General features: G+C 41.9%; 1 protein-coding gene across 1 annotated transcript; it reads right to left on the bottom strand.

Annotated features, from left to right (window-relative positions):
* Positions 1–210: 210 nt before the first annotated feature.
* Positions 211–20,261, bottom strand: WDCP (WD repeat and coiled coil containing). The gene is made up of 4 exons (XM_026519704.4): positions 20,177–20,261; positions 7,927–9,775; positions 4,411–4,525; positions 211–3,053 (listed from the first exon to the last, which is right to left on the bottom strand). The coding sequence occupies exons 2-4, from the start codon at positions 9,754–9,756 to the stop codon at positions 2,926–2,928; spliced, it is 2,073 nt and encodes a 690-aa protein (XP_026375489.1). The 5' UTR covers positions 9,757–9,775; positions 20,177–20,261; the 3' UTR covers positions 211–2,925.
* Positions 20,262–20,422: the final 161 nt, after the last annotated feature.

Genomic DNA, 20,422 nt, shown 5'->3' with positions numbered 1-20,422 from the left:
AGTTGTGAGATCAAGCCATGCCCAGGGCGCTCAGCATGGAGTCTGCTTGAGATTCTCTCTCTCCCTCTGCCCCCCCAGCCCCCCCTCCGCTCACAAAGGTGCCTGCACTCAGGTGCCCTCTCTCTCAAAATAAATAAAATTAAAAAAAAAAAAAAAAGACCCTAGAGAGACTTCTCAAATACTTGCATCAGGACATACTTAACAACAATATTCAAGGCATTATTGCTTATAATTGCAAAAGTAAAACCAGGCAACGGTACAAATGTACACAGCAGGAAATGGATATATTATGGTAACTCAAAACAGTGAAAATAATAGAACAAACACATAATAAGCAGGATTCTTAGAAACAATATTGAGTGAAAAACATTAAGCTGCAGAGAACTATATACAATGTAACACCATTGTATAAAGCTCAAAAACAAGGGGGGATAAACACTATGTTGTTTAGGCCAATGTGTATAGGTGGTTGTGGTAAAAAAAGAAAGGAATGAATGATCATTACAACAATCAAGAGATTAGTTACCTCTAGGGTGGAGTTATCTCTATAGAGAAGGATCCAGAATGGTTTCTAGTAATGTTCTGGTTCTTAAATGAGGTGGCAGGTGGCTCTTTTTATTATTAAGACTTCCTGGGGCATCCGGGTGGCTCAATCGGTTAAACGTCTGCCTTCTGCTCAGGTCATATCCCAGGGTCCTGGGATCAAGCCCCATGGTGGGCTCTCTGCTCAGCGGGGAGCCTGCCTCTCCCTCTGCTCTCTGCCGCTCCCCCTGCTTCTGCTCTCTCTCTGTCAGATAAATAAAAACAATTTAAAACAATTAAGCCTTCCTATACTTTATATGTTTGTGTGTATTAAATAATAAATACCCATACAAAATGTAGAGAAATTTGGGCCACCAAATGGGATTTGTAACTAATGTCTTTCCTTATGCAAACTATTCTCAACAGAACATTAAACAATAATTAAATATTATAGCTCTTCTGTCCCTGTTTCCAAAGCAAGCAAATACTGGATTATCTTCTATCGCTCCAATGACTGTAATAACAGCAGAGGCCAAGGAAATGTCTTTCGTAGGAGAGTTGTCATGGAATCAGATTTGTTGTAAAGAAATACATAATTTACGTGCCAGACCGTCCACAAACATAAAATCAAGAACTTTTCTTTATACCAGCAATAATCACAGAGAAAATACCATCAAAACATTCACAACGGCCACAGCAAGCATTAGTGATTTTATGCACTCATTCACAGGACTCTGTCCAGGGAAATGGTGGTTATAACCTATACATGGAGGCACCGCGCTGATCTTACAACAGGGTCCCCAGGCCCCCCAGGCTTCCTAATAGCGTGCTTTCATCCCACCCAGACACTTCCTCTGCAAACGGAGTCAGGCCTCAGGCTGTCCTCGGCTACTGCTCTCAGACACCCGATCACAGACCAGCGGCCTCCACTTCCATTATCCCAGCAGCCGCCTAATGCGTCTGGACCACAAAGGGGGCCCTCGCCTCTTCCCTATCCCAGCTCCATCTTCACAAGCGGTAACAGACAGGAGTCCCCGAGGGTACGAAATCTTTCTTTCCGGATGATTTTCAAGGAAGGGGGGGGGAAGATGCATGTGTGCTAATGGAACCTCTATGGCCAAAGCAAATTATCTGCAGATGTGCCCTGACCAGCCACACACTCATCAATTTGTCAGGCTGCTGTCCCTGAAATTTATGGCGCTGTCTGAGAAGTGGTGTGTCTGTCCAAAGTTGCGATCAAGGCTCTTTCCCACTTTACGGAGTTGGCACTTTGGCCCATAATTATAAGCTGGTACTTTTTACCTGCCTCAGACTCAGTGAAATTTCCAATTTTCTGAACTACCTTCTCTCACAGACTCTGCTGGTCTCTAAGACTTGAATGGAGGGAAAAGAAAAACATCAAAACTGAAGTGATAATGTAATTAAGGGAGCTGATTACTGGGAGGAAAATAAGACATTTTTATGATCCCAAAACTGAAAAGAAAAAAAAAAAAAGGCACTTCAGGGAGAAAAATCAGGAGTAGCGAGAGCACGAAATTATGCCCTAGACCTCACCTGTGCTTGGCATCGCGCTATTAACATAAGCACACGCTCAAGTGGGGTCCAGCAGGGTCAGAGCACTTGACATTTCATTTGAAATTTGCCCAGGGCTAGTTTTTAGGAGTATCTGGGCCTTAGCTGGCCAGAAAATTTTAAGGAAGCAAGAGAGTTAGGTTTAAATCCTGGCAGGTCCAGCCCACGTCAGAACTACTTCCTGTTCTAGGTAGCCCTGCGGACAGAAGTCCATCGATTTTTGGTCTTCTTTTGAGCTCTGCTGATTCCTGCTGGTTTGGGGTAAGAAGGATAAGCTAGAGCATATGTTCTCCAGTACCTCTTACTCTCATCTCTAAGCCAAGGAAATGATCTATAACAACATTGAAATAGCTTTTAAGTGCTTCTAAGCCAGCTTTAACAGTTTTGGGCAAGGGACAGAAAGCCTCAGAGAAACCATAAAACACCATCCACATGGCACCAGAATATTGTTTTGTTCTGGGAATTCTGCCCTTAGACAAAACCACACAGTCATGAATACGTAAACGACCACTTTTTGAGCCATCTAACAGAGACTGAGCTCTGCTACAGAGCAGGGAGCGGCAGCCCGGGGGTGGGGGTGGGGGCTCAGGGAGGAAAAGCCGCCAAGCCAACCACGGCAGGTGCTTCACCTGTGAGCGACAGTGCAAACCCCAGCCGAGCAGAGTCCACGGTGGGAAAGAGATCTTGTCTGCAATGGCCTCATCTGAAAAGCTACGCGGCAAATACTCCGCAAATAAGTATCAGGCCGTACTGCCTCAATGGGTAGATTAGCCAGTGGCGTCTACACTCTGGACAGTCAGGTCTCTCAAGGCTTGAAGAGAAGGAGCAGGATTAAGACTCTGGAACCGGGTCCATGAAGACATTTCCGCTGCCATCTCTGATGGTTATTCCCTGAGTGGCCGTGAAAGTTAACGGGATGAAGCCTTCACTATCAGCACAGAGAAGGATCCAGTGTGAGTCTGCGAAGTGAAATAAACACACAGGCAATTTAGGATATCTCATCTCATTCTATAAAGAAAAATAAGGCAAAATCTTCTTTTCAGGGTAAGAATAGAGTAGTTGATAATATTGAACTGATCATCATAAGACCGTGCAGACAGCTGGGGAGACGGAAGGACTGAGTACTACGGACGGTGACGTCATATGGCAGGAGCGGGTATTGATGGTATTGATGCATAGCTAGGGACGTCCATCTCTACCAGGTGAGGCATTTATCACTCAGTGCTGTGCATATGATTGTGCATGTAGTGCACTTGTTAGGGGTTGTGTACTGAGTGTCCCCATCTACACTCTCTTAAGCAGCTTCTCCAGAAACTATGTGAAGGTGGGAACAGCTCCTCTCTGGAGGATCCTTTATTCTTTAGATCCATACCAACCTCTAGACACCCAAGGACGCTGAGCTGACTACTGCTAGACTAGAATGGTCCAGATAAAAATGAATGGTTTGTTCTGGGATAACCTAGGGCCAGAGGCCTTAACACATGCCTGGACCTTCTCTGGTTCTTTCGAATCTACTGTGCCTCACCTTTGACCCTGTAATTTCACTTCTCAAAATCTATACTTTCCAAGAACATGTTAAAATATGCAGAGAGGTTTTTATTAGTGCTATGTATGATGCTGAAAACTGGAAACCGCTTAAAGGTCAAAGAAGATATGGCAAAGTAAAATATGGTACACCCAGAATGGAATATTAACCCCACCCAGGACAAATGACAATTATGCAGTCATATCACAAATGCATGTTCCAAACAGAAAAATGCTGGTGCTACTATGTTAAGAGGGGAAAAATGAAACAGATTTCATGTTCAATGCAGTGGCTACTACCATTAGAAGAATGAGGCACCAAAAACCCACCACACAGTGCATCTGATGGAGTGGGCACAGCTCTGTTTGCTGGCATTTAGGGATGCCCTTCTCATCCCATGTTTGCTACATATTAAAATGACAATTCCTTTAAGAAATATTCTGCAACGCTGCTACGATCTTTATGTTTAGTCCAACAGGTGTATAGAGGTTTTTATGTCATTCCTTTGCAGCTGTTATACACTGCTTTGCAACTCTTCCAGTTTTTTCCTGTGTACCTTTAGGTCTTCCACCACAGCTGTAAGCTCCTCAAGGGCCGAACCTGTGTTTTCCACGTGTTTCAGCACCTATGATAGACTTGGGTATACAGTAGGCAACGAACAATTCTTATTAACTATCTAGTGAATCACTGAATGGTTCTCGAATACTTCGTCTTCATTATCAACAAAAGTTACAAAATAGATGGTGGAGGGAGGGGGCGTGGGGTAGAGGCAGTTTCTGAATGCTACCTACCATGGAGCATCTCGACAAGAGAGAGGCCGAAAGTCTGCTGAACGGTACTGAGTCTTAGTTTGCCATCGCAGAGGAGCACAGCTCTTTTTTCAACAACAGGACCTACATAAGATTTCTTCAAATATAAAAATAAAAGTTGTTAAACTGATTGCAGAAGCAATAGAGTTAACATTTCTTAAAAATAGAATGTGTAAGAAGTTTTTTTTTAAATATTTTATTTATTTATTTGAGAGAGAGAGAGAGAAAGAGAGAGAGAGCACAAGCAGGGGGAGGAGTAGGCAGAGGGAGAGGGAGAAGCAGGTTCCCCACTGAGCAAGGAGCCTGATGTGCTGGGGCGCCTGGGTGGCTCAGTTGTTAAGCGTCTGCCTTCGGCTCAGGTCATGATCCCAGGATCCTGGGATTGAGCCCTGCGTTAGGCTCCCTGCTCAGTGGGGAGCCTGCTTCTCCCTCTCCCACTCCCCCTGCTTGTGTTCCCTCTCTCGCTCTCTGTCAAATAAATAAATAAATAATCTTAAAAAAAAAAAAAAGGAGTCTGATGTGGGACTTGATCCCAGGACCCTGGGATTATGACCTGAGCTGAAAGGAGTCGCTTAACCAACTGAGCACTTACAAGTGCCCTGTAAGCAGTTTTTAAAAATCCTATTTACTGGAGGAGATAATGCTAAGTGAAATAAGTCAAGCAGAGAAAGACAATTATCATATGGTTTCTCTCATCTATGGAACATAGGAACTAGGAAGATCGGTAGGGGAAGAAAGGGATAAAGAAAGGGGGGTAATCAGAAGGGGTAATGAAGCATGAGAGACTATGGACTCTGAGAAACAAACTGAGGGCTTCAGAGGGGAGGGGGGTGGGGGAATGGGATAGACTGGTGATGGGTAGTAAGGAGGGCACGTATTGCATGGTGCACTGGGTGTTATACGCAAGTAATGAATCATAGAACTTTACATCAAAAACCAGGGATGCACTGTATGATGACTAACATAATATAATAAAAAATATTTTAAAAAATTAAATTTAATTTAAGAAAATAAATAAAAAATAAAATCCTATTTACTATCACTCTAACTAGACCAGTTGTAAATAAGCAGCTTTTGGTTACATTATTTAATACAGCAAAAGGATTTGATCCCAAAATATTTATGGGTTAAATACCATGACATTCCTACTTAAAATACTTTAGGAAATTAAAAAAAAAAGCAATTATGGAAAAATATTAACAACTATTAAATCCAGATGACAGATTTAGGAGGGATTTATGTAGTCTTTATTTACGTTTACAATTTTTCATAATAAAAAATATATGTTTGAAATTTTTCATAATAAAATTTTAATTCAGTTTTAAACTGTTCTTTGGTTCTTTTAGAAACCTACATCCTTGGGGACCTGGGTGGCTCTGTTGGTTAAGCGTCTGCCTTCGGCTCAGGTCAGGATCCCAGAGTCCTGGGATTGAGCCCCCCCATCGAGACCGCCATTGAGCCCTATATGGAGCCCCTGCTCATCGGGGGGTCTGCTTCTCCCTCTCCCTCTGCTTCCTCCCCCTTGCTGATGCTCTGTCTCTGTCTCTCTCTTTCAAATAAATCAATAAAATATTTTTTAAAAACCCTACATCCTTGAGTTGGTCAAACTGTAGTAGTTTTAAGAAAAAACTAATTAAAATACCTCTTCTTGATCATTATTAAATTCTAATTTATTGTATTATTTATCAATGATTTCGATACCAACTTTCTGCAATATCTTTTAAAACAAAGATACAGAAGTCCACAGTAATCAAATTAGTGTGATATTGATAAAGTTCTAGTTAAAGAGACCAGCATTATAGTGGTCACAGTATGGAGAATCCAGAATTAGATCCCAGTATATGTAAGTTGATCGATGACAAATGCGGTAGATCCAGTTCAGTGGGATTAAATATGGATTTTTTTTTTTTAAGTAAGCTCTATGCCCAGTGTGGGGCTTGCACTGAAGACCCTGAGATCAAGAGCTGAATGCTCCATATACTGAGCCAGCCCTGTGTCCCAAAGATGGATTTTTTTTCCCCAAGGATGGAATTTTAATAATGCTGCTAGCACAACTGGTGATCTCTCAGGAAATAAAAGTGGACCATATACCAAAATTTAATGAAAAGATTAAAAACTTAAATGTAAAAACTAATATAATAAAATAATGCAAGAGAATCTAGACTATTACAGGTATATTAATTTCTAGAATCTACAAAAACTTCTTATAAACTGATAACTCAAGAGTAAAAAAATAAGCAATAGGCAATTCATATTCAATTGGCCCCAAAAGTAAAGGAAATACAAATGAATAAAAGTGCAAAGCACTTTACACATACAAGACTGGTAAGGCTGTGAGGAAAAGGACAGTCTCATAGGTTGAGAACGGGCATGTGATGATGCATTAAGTAAAAATCTTTGAGAGGCAATCTGGCAACGCTGTGAAAAGTAGAAACATGTGTATGTATATATATATATATATATATATACATACACACACACACTCTTCAAATTAGCACTTCCACTTCTGGGAACCAACCCAATAGAAATAAAAGTAGGAGTACAAATAGCTACACATAAGAAAACTATAGCACGACTGGGGGTGACTGAAGACACGGAAGTGAAGAGCTAAAGGCCGCGTGAATGTCCACCAAGGGCCCAGCTACATAAATGACGTACTCCCAGCACAGAGAGTGCACCCACGACCCCAGTTTTGTAAAACGATGACACACCACCACCCCCAAAATCTACAGACCTATGTATACAAAGAAATGTGTAAGACTGTAGGACTATGAACTAAAATAATGGAGGGAGCCACGTTAAGCAGTGAGTTAAAGTGAGTTATCGTGGGACGGGGGTAGGGCCAAGTTCAATGGGGAGAGAAATGTTCATGATAGAAACAGATAAGATATGATCCCATTCCTATAATACTGTATGTCTGCACATGCATTAAAGTTTTCTTTCTTTTTAAAGATTTTATTTATTTGTCAGAGAGGGGGAGAGAGAGCGAGAGCATACAAGCAGGGGGAGCAGCAGGCAGACGGAGAAGCAGGCTCCCAGCTAAGCAAGGAGCCGGATGCCCACTTGATCCTAGGACCCCAGGATCATGACCTGAACTGAAGGCAGATGCTCAACCGACTGAGGCACCCAGGCGTCCCCCCTTAAATTTTTCTAAATCAACCTAACCTTTCTCTCTGCAATGCATAAAGAGAAGCTTCCCACAGTGAAAGAGCACAATAAGGAGAATTCTTTTTTTCTAAATATAAATTGCCAGGGTGAGTACAATCATTCATATTTTACACCACGCAGGTGATGCAATCACAGTGCATGCTGGCCGCGTGCCCACCTGGCCAGCAGCCGACAAACCCAGAGAGGTAGAGCAACCTGCCTGTAACGTAACACGCCCAGTTCAGGGAGGTTCAGCTACAACACCATCTTGCTTATCGATGACTTTTTCTTGCCAGTACCCACTGGCTGCAGGACCGTTCCCGTATAGCGGCAGCTCCTCAAAGAAGTTACCTGATAAGCGATGTGCACATAGGGCGGGTCCTGAGAGAGTGGATACACAGGAGAGGACTTCTCCTTTTGCAGAACATCTGTAAGTTCAGAGAGACATCGCTGCACTTCCGTCAGGGTCCTAGATAAAATTTCCATTTCCTTAGACAGCTGGTAAATTTCCTTTTCCCTTTGTAAGTTCTGGCTTGGAGGCCAATCAGGAGGTTCTGGAGTTAGGGTATGTGGGGGGGTGCTGCTGGCTCTGGGACGTGTTACTGAACAGTTAACAGACTCAGCATCGAGAGCGTCAAGGACGATGGAACCAGCACAGATACTGGTGGGAGGACTTTTGATTGCTCTAATAAGGGTTCTTCCAGGCCTCCCGCTTTGCCCACTGCCATTAGCTGTTAGGAGCCCTCTGTTTTGGTGATCAAAGTCTGGGGAAAGACTTTCAGTTCGCTTTTTTCTGTCTGTTTTATTTAACGGAGTACTGAGAGTAGAGTCTCCACTCTGGTTTTCAGTCGCTGTTACTGGAAATTCTTCTTCCAATGTTACTTCTCTAACAATCAAACGAATGATATACTGATCAGTCTTCGAAGAAGGAAGAAATGCTGACTCAGTGGATTTTTGTCTTCCTACCAAAATTAATAATAACTCATCTGTCAAGAAACATACACCTTTTGGCTTTTCACTTCTCTCTAACTGAATCTGCCCGATGCTTGGCACACGCGATGGAATGACGGAATAGATAAAAATTACATTGCAGGTATTGGAAGCCACCACCGCCACCTGTGCTTTAGGGTTAAACGCTATTAGATCGGGAGCCAGAATGCCGGGAATGGTGATTTTTCTGGTCTGGGTGACCTCTTTCTCAAAGGTCACAAGGACCAAATGTGAGGAATCCAGGCCAGTTCCGGTCAAGCAGTCCTTTTGTCTTAGACAAATAAGAGAACTACCCTCAGACTTGGAGGTATTCAAATGTATATGAGTTAGATCCAGAGGATCTGAAAAGGAAGAAGAAACGGGAGAAACTGAGGATTCAAAATTTGTTTCAGAAGCAACCGCCCCCTTATCCTCGGTGGGTACTTGATCAGTAACCGGTGAAGCACACAGACGAGTGTCTTCCCCACCAGGCAAGACGTCAAAAGTTTCGGATGCATTTAAGCCACATATCTTATCTAGTGGAAGCTCAGTGGCTACAGCGACCTGTGAGTCTGCGATGGCCCCGATGGCGCGCACACAGCTGTCCACATCAAACACCGGGTAGAAGGAGCACCTGCAAAGGGTCTTCTGAGCACTGTCCCAAATAAAGGAATGCAGGCTGCTGCCGACTGCCACCACCAGCCTCCGGCCATCCTGGGTCCAACAGGCACAGTGAATGAAGTTCCCGGTGTCAATGTCCGCTTTCACCCGGGGACCGTCACCATGGATGCTTGGGAAGACGGACACATCCTGTGCCGTCAACACAGCCAGGACAGCACTCTTTGGATGCCACACACAGCCCTGGGGAAGGACAGGGAGTGATTCTCTAATCTCACACGTCCGCGACATCAGCCATTTGCCTGTCTCCGCAGTGCTGGGACACAGCTGCCACACAGTGGCATGATTCTTGTGCTGGACAGCGAGCAGAGCGGGCATGTCAGCCACACCAGGGGGGGCCCAGGACACTCCATGTACATGTTCAAACTGTCCAATGACCTTGGAGTCCCCAAACCTGGCCTCTCCACTGTGAAGCTGTAGATCGGTCAGGACTACCTGATGCCCGTCAGTCCAGACAAGGCCGTGAACTGGGTGTACTGCCTGATATAATGCATTCAGGCCCGTCCTGAGGAGTCTTCCTTTTCCCAACTCCATCCTTTTGGATACAGGTTGTCTGAAATCAGTAAGAAGGAAAGACTTACCAGGAGAATATAACCAGACAAATCTAAAATGTAGGACATTTTACAGACAATTGGCTTAGGCCTTTCACAGGTCAATATTTCAAGGGGATAAAAGGACAAAGGAACGTGACAGATTAAAAGACACTACTGAGCCACACATAACAAGCAAATGCAATATATAAACTTTGGCTCTTGAATTGAGGAAATAAAATTTTTTTCAAAGATTTATTTATGAGAGAGAGAGAGAGAGCGCGTGCACAAGCAGGGGGAGTGGCAGGCAGAAGGAGAAGCAGGCTCCCCGCTGAGCAAGGACCCCAATGTGGGGCTCCATTCCAGGACCCTGGGATCATGACCTGAGCCAAAAGCAGATGCTTAACTGACTGAGCCACCCAGGTGTCCCAAGGAAATAAAATTTTCTATAAAAAAAAAAAGATATTTTTAGAATTGGAGAAATTTGAATATGCAATGGATATTCGTAGATGTTGTGGAGTTATTAATTTTCTTAAGTGTGAACACGGTATTGTGGTTATGTAGGAGAATGTCCGTACCATTAAAATATAATGCTGAAGTATTTGGGGTCAAGTGTCATGACGCCTACAGTTCGCTTTCAAATGGTTTCACAAAAAACACAAACACAAAACCCCACACATTTTATACAGAAATGTAGAGAGATCAAACAGATGTAGCAAAATGTTAATAATTCTTTAGATTGAGTTGGGGCGCCTGGGTGGCTCAGTCGTTAAGTGTCTGCCTTCGGCTCAGGGCGTGATCCTGGCGTTCTGGGATCGAGCCCCACATCAGGCTCCTCCGCTGGAAGCCTGCTTCTTCCTCTCCCACTCCCCCTGCTTGTGTTCCCTCTCTTGCTGGCTGTCTCTATCTATCTCTGTCAAATAAAATAAAATCTTTAAAAAAAATAAAAAATATTCTTTAGATTGAGGCTATATTGGTATTTATGGCACTTTCAAATTTAAAAATTTTCAAATTAAAAAATCGAGGGGCGCCTGGGTGGCTCAGTTGGTTAAGCATCAAAATCTTAATTTTGGCTTAGGTGATGATCTCGGGTTGTGAGATGGAGCCCCATGCAGGGCTCTGAGCTCAGCCAGGAGTCTGAGGATTCTCTCTCACCCTCTCCCTCTGCCTCTCCCACCACTCACATTTTCTTTCTCTCTAAAAGACAAAACAAAACAAAACTGAGAAAGACTTCTTTCCCATCTAATTTGTATTCTTTCACTGCCAAATTGCATTAATTGATATTCACATCCCTGACATTATTAGCACTTATTTCCTCAACTCCCTTCAAAAGGGCTTTTACCTCCACAGTGAAATGACACTCAAAAGTCACTGTTGTTCCTTCTACTTCCTCATATTCAAATAGCGCTTAATAATTTTCAGCTCATTTTCACATTCCCTATCATTTGCTCCTTGCAACAATCTTTCATAATAATACAAAGGAGGTTAAGAAAGTATTATCTTCCATTTTCTCATTCTTAAGTTTTTTTTCAGGCATTTAAATTACTAAAGTAGTACACGCTCACTGCAATGAAATTCAGACAAACCAGAAGTGTCTAAAATAAAATGAAATGTTTCTTCTTATCCTATGCTAACGCCTCCCCTCCCCAATCTCAAATCCTTGATAAAAGCACTGTTAACAATTTGGTGTGTAGCCTTTGTAACCATTTAAGAAAACTACCAATAAATAAAATAAAATAAAATAATTGTATTATGTGCTAAGTTTTTTTTCCTTTTATTTATGTTTAAAGATTTTTTAATTTATTCATTTGAGAGAGACAGAGTGAGCGAGAGCACGAGCAGGAGGTAGAGTCAGAGGGAGAAGCAGACTCCCCCACTGAGCAGGGTGCCTGATGCAGGGGTTGATCCCAGGACCTGATCATGACCCAAGCTGAAGGCAGACGCCCAACTGACTGAGCCATCCAGGTGTCCCAGTTTTTTTTCCCCATTAAACAAAAAGTGGGGTACAAGTCAAAGTTCCTGGGTACTAACAACAGAAATGACTCTGGCTAATTTAAGCAAAAAAAGAAGGCTCAAGAACCAGGCCCTGCAAACAAGCAGGAACCAAATGGGGCTAGGCAGAATAAACCATGGCCATCCCTCCCTCCCCCACACGTTAGTGCCTGAGAATCTAACTTCACTCCCCCTTCTTTGATGGCAATTGCTTAAGATCCCGAATGGGGGCCTGGCTGGGGGGGAAGCCTCCCACTGGCTAAGCCTAGCTTCCATGCCCTGCTCTAGCTGCCAGGATGGGGAGAGGGTTTCCCCACACAGGCTTCTGTAATAGGGGGATGGGGCTCTGCCTCCCACTGAGACTCAAAGGGCAGTTGCCCCCAAATTAGGGAATGGGTTTTAAAAAAATAACAATTACCACAAGGATCATATGTTACATATTATTCACTAATTTATTTTAAATCATGGGTACCTTTCCAAGTCAGTAAAAATAGAACTCCCCCAATCTTTTAAGTAGATTCATTAGTAGCTGCAAGGAATGCCATTATGTACCCAATGCTTTCCCTGTAGGTGGGAGTTCAGCTTGTTTTCAATTTTTATTTAGATGTGGATAGAGTCCAAAAGTTTGGTACTCAGTTCTCACTACTGTTTTCTCTTTTCTCTCCTTCCAGTGTCACCTACTCTCTTGCCTTTGATGATCATCTCTGTTTATTACTGTCAGGCCTGCATCTCTTCTCCTGGCTTCTTGCTGAGCTGCAGTGCTACTGGAATATCTGTTAGGCTTCACATTATGGCTGACAGTAGCCCTGCCCACATTCATTTCAAACCAGATGTGCATTAAAGAAAAAAAGAATGTTTTTTTTTTGGTTGTTGTTCTCAACAGCAGCTCCTTAATGAATACCACCATTCTCATATTCACTCAGGCTAAAAACTTGGGATTCCATTTGACTGCTCTCCTGTACTCTCGGTTAGTCACCAAGTCCTATTAATTCTTAGAAGTGTTTCTGAATCCAGTCCTCCTTGTCATTCCCACCAGCGCTATCCTGAGTCAGATCACTGTCACCTCAAACCTAGATGACTGCCAACGATCTCCTCCTACTTGATTTCCCCACCTCTGTCTTTCTTCAGTCCATCTTGTGCAAAACCAATCTTAAAATGTTCTTTTACGTATTTATCAGCTTAAAAGTTGGCAGATGTTAAAAAAAAATTGGCAGACGTTACCTACCGCCTATAGCTGCGCTGTTCCATACAGTACCTACTAACCACGTGTGCTTTGTAAATTTAATTAAAATTCTAAAAAATCCAGTTGCTCAGTCACACTAGCCCTTTTACAAGTGGTCAACAGTTACATGTGGCTAGTGGCTCTCATATTGGACAGGGCAGAACAGAACATTTCCATCAGTGAGGAACCTTCTGCCGGACAGCACTGGCCTATAGGATAAACTCTGAATTCCTCAGTTGGGCATTCAAACCCCTGCCCCAGTGTGGACCTACCTAGCCCTCCAGTCTTACTTCTGTTTACTCATCTTCATAGTTACAACGGCTGGTGAAGTGAAGGCCCAGCTTAAACACCATCTCCTCCAACAGGTCTTCCTTAATCATCCTGCTAAAGCTGGTACTTCCCTCCTCCTAACGCCCACAGCCCTTACAGTCTAAAGCACTCGTGTGACACCTTCAGTTCATTACCTGCAATTACCAGTCCCTCTTTCATGTACTGCCTCGCATTTCACAACTCACACACAAAGTCCTTGAGAATAGAAACTAGACTTAACTTCTTTGCCTGACAGTTTCTAGTACATTTCATGAAGTGCTGGCAAGTACTTTCAGATGGATTGCTCTGTGTCCATTATATCCTAAAAGGAGTTTCCAACTGGATCATGGTATTGCCAAGGGTTGTGTGGTGATCACATTTTGGTTTGTTGTTTTAGGCTCTTATGATACTGTCAGTAAACCTCTTTGAACTGTATTTGGACGTTCTTTCTAAGTCTGTTAAAAAATCCAGCCTCTTCAATAACAACTAAAACGATGAGGGATTATATATTAAGAGATATTTCCCTCCCCTACTGGGCCATATAGTCCTAATGCAGCCATACACCAGCATTTCTCATTTTCTGTATGATTTAAAAAAATAAAAGTTAAGCAACCATACATATTAGCACAAATTTCCAGGTCTTAAAGAACTCATACTGTCATTTAAATCATGACAATAAACAATCAAACAATGTTAATAAATCATATATTTATATGATAAAATTTTAACATTCTATAAAACTAATGTAGGATTTTGCAACAATCAAATGTTTCCTTCCTAGGGTAGTTACAGGGGGGAAAACATCTTTATTTCTGGTGATTACTATAACGTAGAGTCTACATCAGTGCCACAGTATGAAAATCTTTCCTTGAGTCGTCTTACGTACAGAACCTGGTTTACTGTTGCTTTAGTGAGCTTCAAGTTCAGATGCACCAAAAGTTGGCTTTGCCTTAGTATTCAGCCAAAATCTACTATTTGGCTTGGATTTCAGTCTTTGGAAAACTGAACAGCCTAATGCTAGCATCCCTAAATGGTGTGTTCACACATATCTAAGATAAGGTCAGATGAGAATAAGGCAGTAACGAGAATAAGCTGGATATTCTAATTTATCTAAATGATAAGTATTCATTTTCAAATAGAGACAAACATGACAACCATTCTTTATTTAAAAGGCAACAATTTGCTCAGGTACATTCTATTTCAAAATCCTATCGGTGAGTTGAGATATATACACACCTCAACTTGGAATGAGTGAATATATATATATATATTGGCTGTAGGAATAAAATGTTGCAATAATAAATGACTAACATTAATTTTAGGACAAAAACAAGAACTTTCACGTAGTTGACTTACTGAGAAATAGACTAGCATAGTATAAATATTAAAAAAGAGTACATTAGCTAGGTAACTTAAAGAAAAGCATTGCATTTTTTTGATCAATGTGTTTATGATATTTATTTATATTTTTTAATTTTTATGTTTTTAAGATTTTATTTATTTGACAGAGAGAGAGAGCGCACATGGGAACCCACAAGCAGGGGGAGCAGCAGAGGGAGAGGGAGAAGCAGGCTCCCAGACGAGGGGGGAGCCTGATGCGGGGCTCGATCCCAGGACCCCGGGATCATGACCTGAGCCGAAGACAGATGTTTCACCGACTGAGCCCGACCCAGGCGCCCCTAACTTTTAGTCTTTAAATTCTATTTAGCCATGGGTCTTTTAAGTAAACATCCTATCTGGGAATTATTCACAAGTTGTGAGAATGAACTAAAGGCAGACAGTGAACTTGTCATCAGTTTTCATGAGGTGGAAAATCTCCAAAATTCCTAATAAATCATTTTCAGTCCAGACATAATACTGAAAAAGAGAATGAAGGAAAAAGTGTTAAATAAAAATGAGGTACCCAAAATATCTTGCAGCTGAAAGGAAGTGGCTTTTTAGCATTGAAAGTGTGTCGCTTGGCGATCACAAGTTCAATCCGGGAGCGGCAGCAGTGCTGAGAAATTATTTTTCCTGTAAAATAAGGTCAAACCTTTGAAATGTAATGACTATAATGTTTTAATAATAAATTTTTAACAACAGGAATGAAATTTCAGATTTGTCTTTTGTCTCACAGGTTCTTATGATTGCCCCAGTGGAATACTAGTTTTTACCCCTGGCCATTTATGCAGCCAAAATGCATTTTTCGGGCACCCCTAGTTCAAACTTCCCTGATCACAAACAAGATACCAAAAATCAGTAATTTAGGCAAAATAATAGCAATGCTTACAGTAGCAGTTCTTGGTTCAAAGTTTCAGGATGCTGACAGGAATCGAGTAAACAAAAAATGTGCACTCTGACTAGATAATCCTGTATCTAAGTCACTGTAATCACAATTTTTGGGTATAGCCCTACTATGATGCTACGATAAATTGGGGAGACCAATAAAATATGCAAGATGCACTTAAAGCCTGAAATGAATCAACTCATCATGACTCATCATGGAGTTGGTTAACACAGTAGATGGCTACCCCAAATCCTTTTTGTAAATAGATTATGTAACAATTACATATAATAATATCATAAATGTTGGGGCGCCTGGGTGGCACAGCTGTTAAGCGTCTGCCTTCGGCTCAGGGCGTGATCCCGGCGTTATGGGATCCAGCCCCACATCAGGCTCCTCCTCTAAGAGCCTGCTTCTTCCTCTCCCACTCCCCCTGCTTGTGTTCCCTCTCTCGCTGGCTGTCTCTATCCTGTCGAATAAATAAATAAAATCTTTAAAAAAAAATAATATCATAAATGTGCATAAAGATTAAAATCTTATAAAATTAAATGCCAAAATCTAATTCCAAAACACATTATATTATTTGATAGAGTGATCTTTTTTTTTTTTTAATTTATGTATTTGACAGAGAGAGAGACAGCCAGCGAGAGAGGGAACACAAGAAGGGGGAGTGGGAGAGGAAGAAGCAGGCTCCCAGCGGAGGAGTCTGATGCGGGGCTCGATCCCACACTGCCGGGATCACGCCCTGAGCCAAAGGCAGACGCTTAACGACTGAGCCACCCAGGCACCCCTAGAGTGATCATTTTTACTGCAATTCAGGATCCAAGATGTCTTAAAAGAATCTCCTTCTTAAGGTTTTCAAGTAACTTTCTTTCATCTATAGTCTTCCTTTAGAAGAAAAAAAAAAAAAAACCCAAACATGGGTATTTGTATATATTTACATAAAGATGCAGACAAAAATGGGGAATGATACACACCAAAACTGTTCAAGATAGATAACTAAAATGGAGTGGGGTGATATAACAGGTAAGATGGGACTCTCCTATTTTCGTATTTTTTGAAAAACTTGTTTTATAATAAGCATGTATTCAAATAGCCTTTTTGTCATTGAAAGAAGGAAATAAAGATTTAAATGTAAAAAATACTTCATAAAGAGCTCTTTTGAGCCAGTTAAAAAGACAAACACCTGAATTTTAAAATGGCCAAAGAATATCAACAGACAATTTACAAAATAATACAATATGATCAATAAACATATTGAGTGGTGGTTAATCTTACTAGTTATCAAAGAATTGTCTGAACTTGCGGTGTCCATTCCTTCACCACTTTTTTTTTTTTTTTTAAATAATTTCTACACCCAGCCTGGGGTTTGAACTCACGACCCTGAGATCAAGAGTGGAACACTCCACTAACTAAACCAGCCAGGTACCTCCTTACCACTCTCTTCTTTTTCTTTTTTTTAAAGATTTTATTTATTTATTTGACAGAGAGAGAGAAAGAGAGCACAAGCGGGGGAGCAGCAGGCAGAGGGAGAAGCAGACTCCCTGCTGAGCAGGGAGTCCAACATGGGGCTCAATCCCAGGACCCTGGGATCATGACCCGAGCCGAAGGCAGACGCTTAACCAACTGAGCCACCCAGGCGCCCCACCACTCTCTCTTCTTACCCCACTCCAAATTGACCCTATTACCACCTTTTCCAAGCCACCAGTGCCATTTAGGTCACTGAACCCAAAGGACACTTTTCAACCCTGTTTTACTGAGTAGTATGTGTCAAAGACAGAACTTGAGAAGTTGCCTTTGGACTCTAAATCCATTGAAATGTATTCTCTACTGGGTGCCTGGGTGGCACAGATGGTTCAGTGTCCAACTTTTGGTTTAGGCTTAGGTGGTGATCTCGGGGTCATGGGATCCAGCCCCATGTTGGGCTCTGCGCTCAATGGGGAGTCTGCTTGTGATTCTCTCTCCCTCTACCCTTCCACTCATGCTCTAATAAATGAATCTTTTAAAAAAAATGTATTCTCTACCAAACTGCCTGGTGATTTGCTTTTAACTATCTGCAACTTAGTTCTCATACCTCTTTGCTAGCCTTGTCCTTGCCTGTAGAGTCTTTTACTAAGAAGGAACGGTCTATTATGCTTCCACACATGATGTCAGATTAAGTGGGTCTGCGGTGGCTTGCTAAATGGAGGAATTAAGTCCCCTGTCGTTACTAATGAAGAAAACTGCCATCTCTAACCCACTGGTCTTATATAAGATAATATATGTTTTCCTCTAATATCTACTTATGCACTTTTAAAATAATTTAATTGATAAATAATGCATGATACTTTTTCCTGAGCAGAGAAAATTCCTAACGGTCCAATTATATCAAAGGCAATTTATATGATACATTTTAGGCCACCCAAGTCAGTCTAATGTCATTGACGATGTGTATGGCCAGGGATAGCACAGGGTAAGGATTTATAAATAAGAGAAAGACAAACATGATCATGTTACTGAGATTTTTAGAAAAATTAATTTTAGTATTTTCATCCTTAGTAAAAGAAATCTGGCATATTTTTCTCAAAAACCGAACACAATTGACAAAAATCGATTCCAAACCTTTGTACTTTACTGCTAGTTCAGGTCTTGATCACCTCTCCCTTTTTAGTAGGGTAGGTCAAGGAAAAATCTCTGGACGCCAGTCTCTTCCTTCCCACAGAGCCCAGATGCTCTATGTCATTGGGCAGAATCATCCTTTTTATTTTTTAAGATAAGATACTTGAGAGAAAGAAAGAGAGAGCACACAGGAGAGTGGACAGAGGGAGAGAATCTTCAAGCAGATTCCCCGCTGAACACGGAGTACCACATAAGGGGCTTGATCCCAGGACCCATGAGATCATGACCTGAGCTGAAACCAAGAGGTGGACGCTCAACTGACTAAGCCACCCAGACGCCCCAGGGCAGAATCGTCTTTTTAAAAAAATCACAGCTATGGTCATTTTGTTCTTCTGCTCAAATACTTTGTCTCTACAGTCTACATATATTTAAAAAGTTCTTTCACAACGTCTTAGCAAGGTATTTCAGGCCTTCTATTTTCTGAGATCGATATACCTTTCCAACCTTATCTCCCTGATCCTAAAGGGCCTGCTGAGGATAGGAAAAACTAGCACACATTCATATGACAATGTGCAGGATGGACCTGGGAAAGAAGGCGGCTGGTAAGTTTAATGAGGGGCCACGAAATAGTTTGAATGTTACAATGAGAAAGGGAGCCAAGTTTGTAGCTACTTCAGTAGAGAAAAAGAGCCTGATTGAAAAGAGATTGCTAAGGCAGATGGAATAGATAATGTTATCAGGTAGGGTATGAGTGGTGAGGAAGAAAGGAGAATTAAGGACAACACACAATTTTTTTGCTTGGGAAGTTGTTGAACCATTGATCAGAGATAATACAGGGCACAGAGCGTGCTTCAAAGGTAGGAAGGGTGTGCAGTGTGTGATAAATTTTGTATTAGATCTGCTTCATCTAAGATGTCTGTAGGGTAGCAATGTACCTTAGGCAGTCAGAGGTTAAAGATTTGGGAGTCACTGTCATAATGTAGGTAGTTAAAGCCAAAGCAGTGGACAGCCTGGCTGTGAAAGATCAGAGAGCCAAGAGGACAAAGGCTGAAATAGTCTTCAGGCATTCCCCAATTATTTTGTATTTTTAAAAATATTTAAATTCTGCCTGAAGCTAACTGTGTACTTGTTAGCCTCTCAACCCTCAGACTATAAGATTTCAGGGAATTTTAGGGAAAGAAAAGCTCACTGTTTTATTAGCTCAGGGGAGAGACAGTCAGAACCAGGACCTGGTGCTCAGCCTATGGCCATTTAATGCTGGTTTTTAATCTTCTTGAAAGACAACTCACCGTGAGTATCAAGGGGCCTGAGCGAAGGGGACCACTTTCAGTTGGTTTAAACAAAGCTACAAAACCCCCAACTTGTTTTTCTATTATTGTGTTTCCACTATAAAATAATTTCAAGTTCTTTATATATATATATATATTTTAATTAACACACAAGAAAGGTAAAAAGGTAAATTCACAAAAAAACATTCAACCAAAGGAAAAAAATTATGACTACATCCCTCTGGGCTTTTTTATATGCAGTTTCGGTTAAATTTTTTTCAATCATACTGTAAAATTTCGTATCACGATTTTTTCACTTATTATATATTAGCGTTTTTCCATGCCATTTAAATTTTATAAATTATTTTTAGAAGCCACTTGATACTAAGTGAAGTCGCATAATTTTTCCTCACTGTTGAGACACCTGGTTATAAGGTTTTAAAGCTAACTTTATATTATTATAAATAACGCTGTGATAAAGGTCTCTATGGATAAAGCATGTTCTTCATTTCGGATGGCTTCCTTAGGATATATTCCCAAAAGTGTCACCAGTGAGTCACATGGAATATAGTCAAACGTTTAAGCCCACCCCTCGCTCGTCGTCAGCGGCCAGTCCTTCGCACGCGTACCTCCTACTCCCATTCTCCTCACCCTCTCTGCACGCCTGGGTCTCCTCCCCACTCCCCAACAAGTGCCGGTCCCTCCACCCCCCTCCGGCCCACCCACAGCCTCCCGACACCAGCTAGGCTGGGCAGCAGCAGAGACAAAATACCTTTGGTATCACTGCCCACAGAAAATAAGAATCCAAGTGCCGCGGAATCCCGAGCCCAGAGCGAATACCGGAAGCATCGGCTCCTAGGCTTCTGATAGGTGAGCGGTAGCGGGCAAGCCCCACAATGCCTGTTGCCTATTGGTTTTTGCTTGTGTCACGTTAGGGGAGGGGCCTTCCCCTTGACCAATAAGCTCGGGATTTGCCGCACAGATCTCTGGGAATAGTAGTTTCTGTGAAACTCCATCT

This window comes from Ursus arctos, unplaced genomic scaffold (genome assembly GCF_023065955.2).
Source record: "Ursus arctos isolate Adak ecotype North America unplaced genomic scaffold, UrsArc2.0 scaffold_8, whole genome shotgun sequence".
NCBI classification, from domain to species: domain Eukaryota; kingdom Metazoa; phylum Chordata; class Mammalia; order Carnivora; family Ursidae; genus Ursus; species Ursus arctos.
The sequence above is the reverse complement of the archived record's forward strand: the minus strand, read 5'-3'. Positions and strand labels throughout refer to the sequence as shown.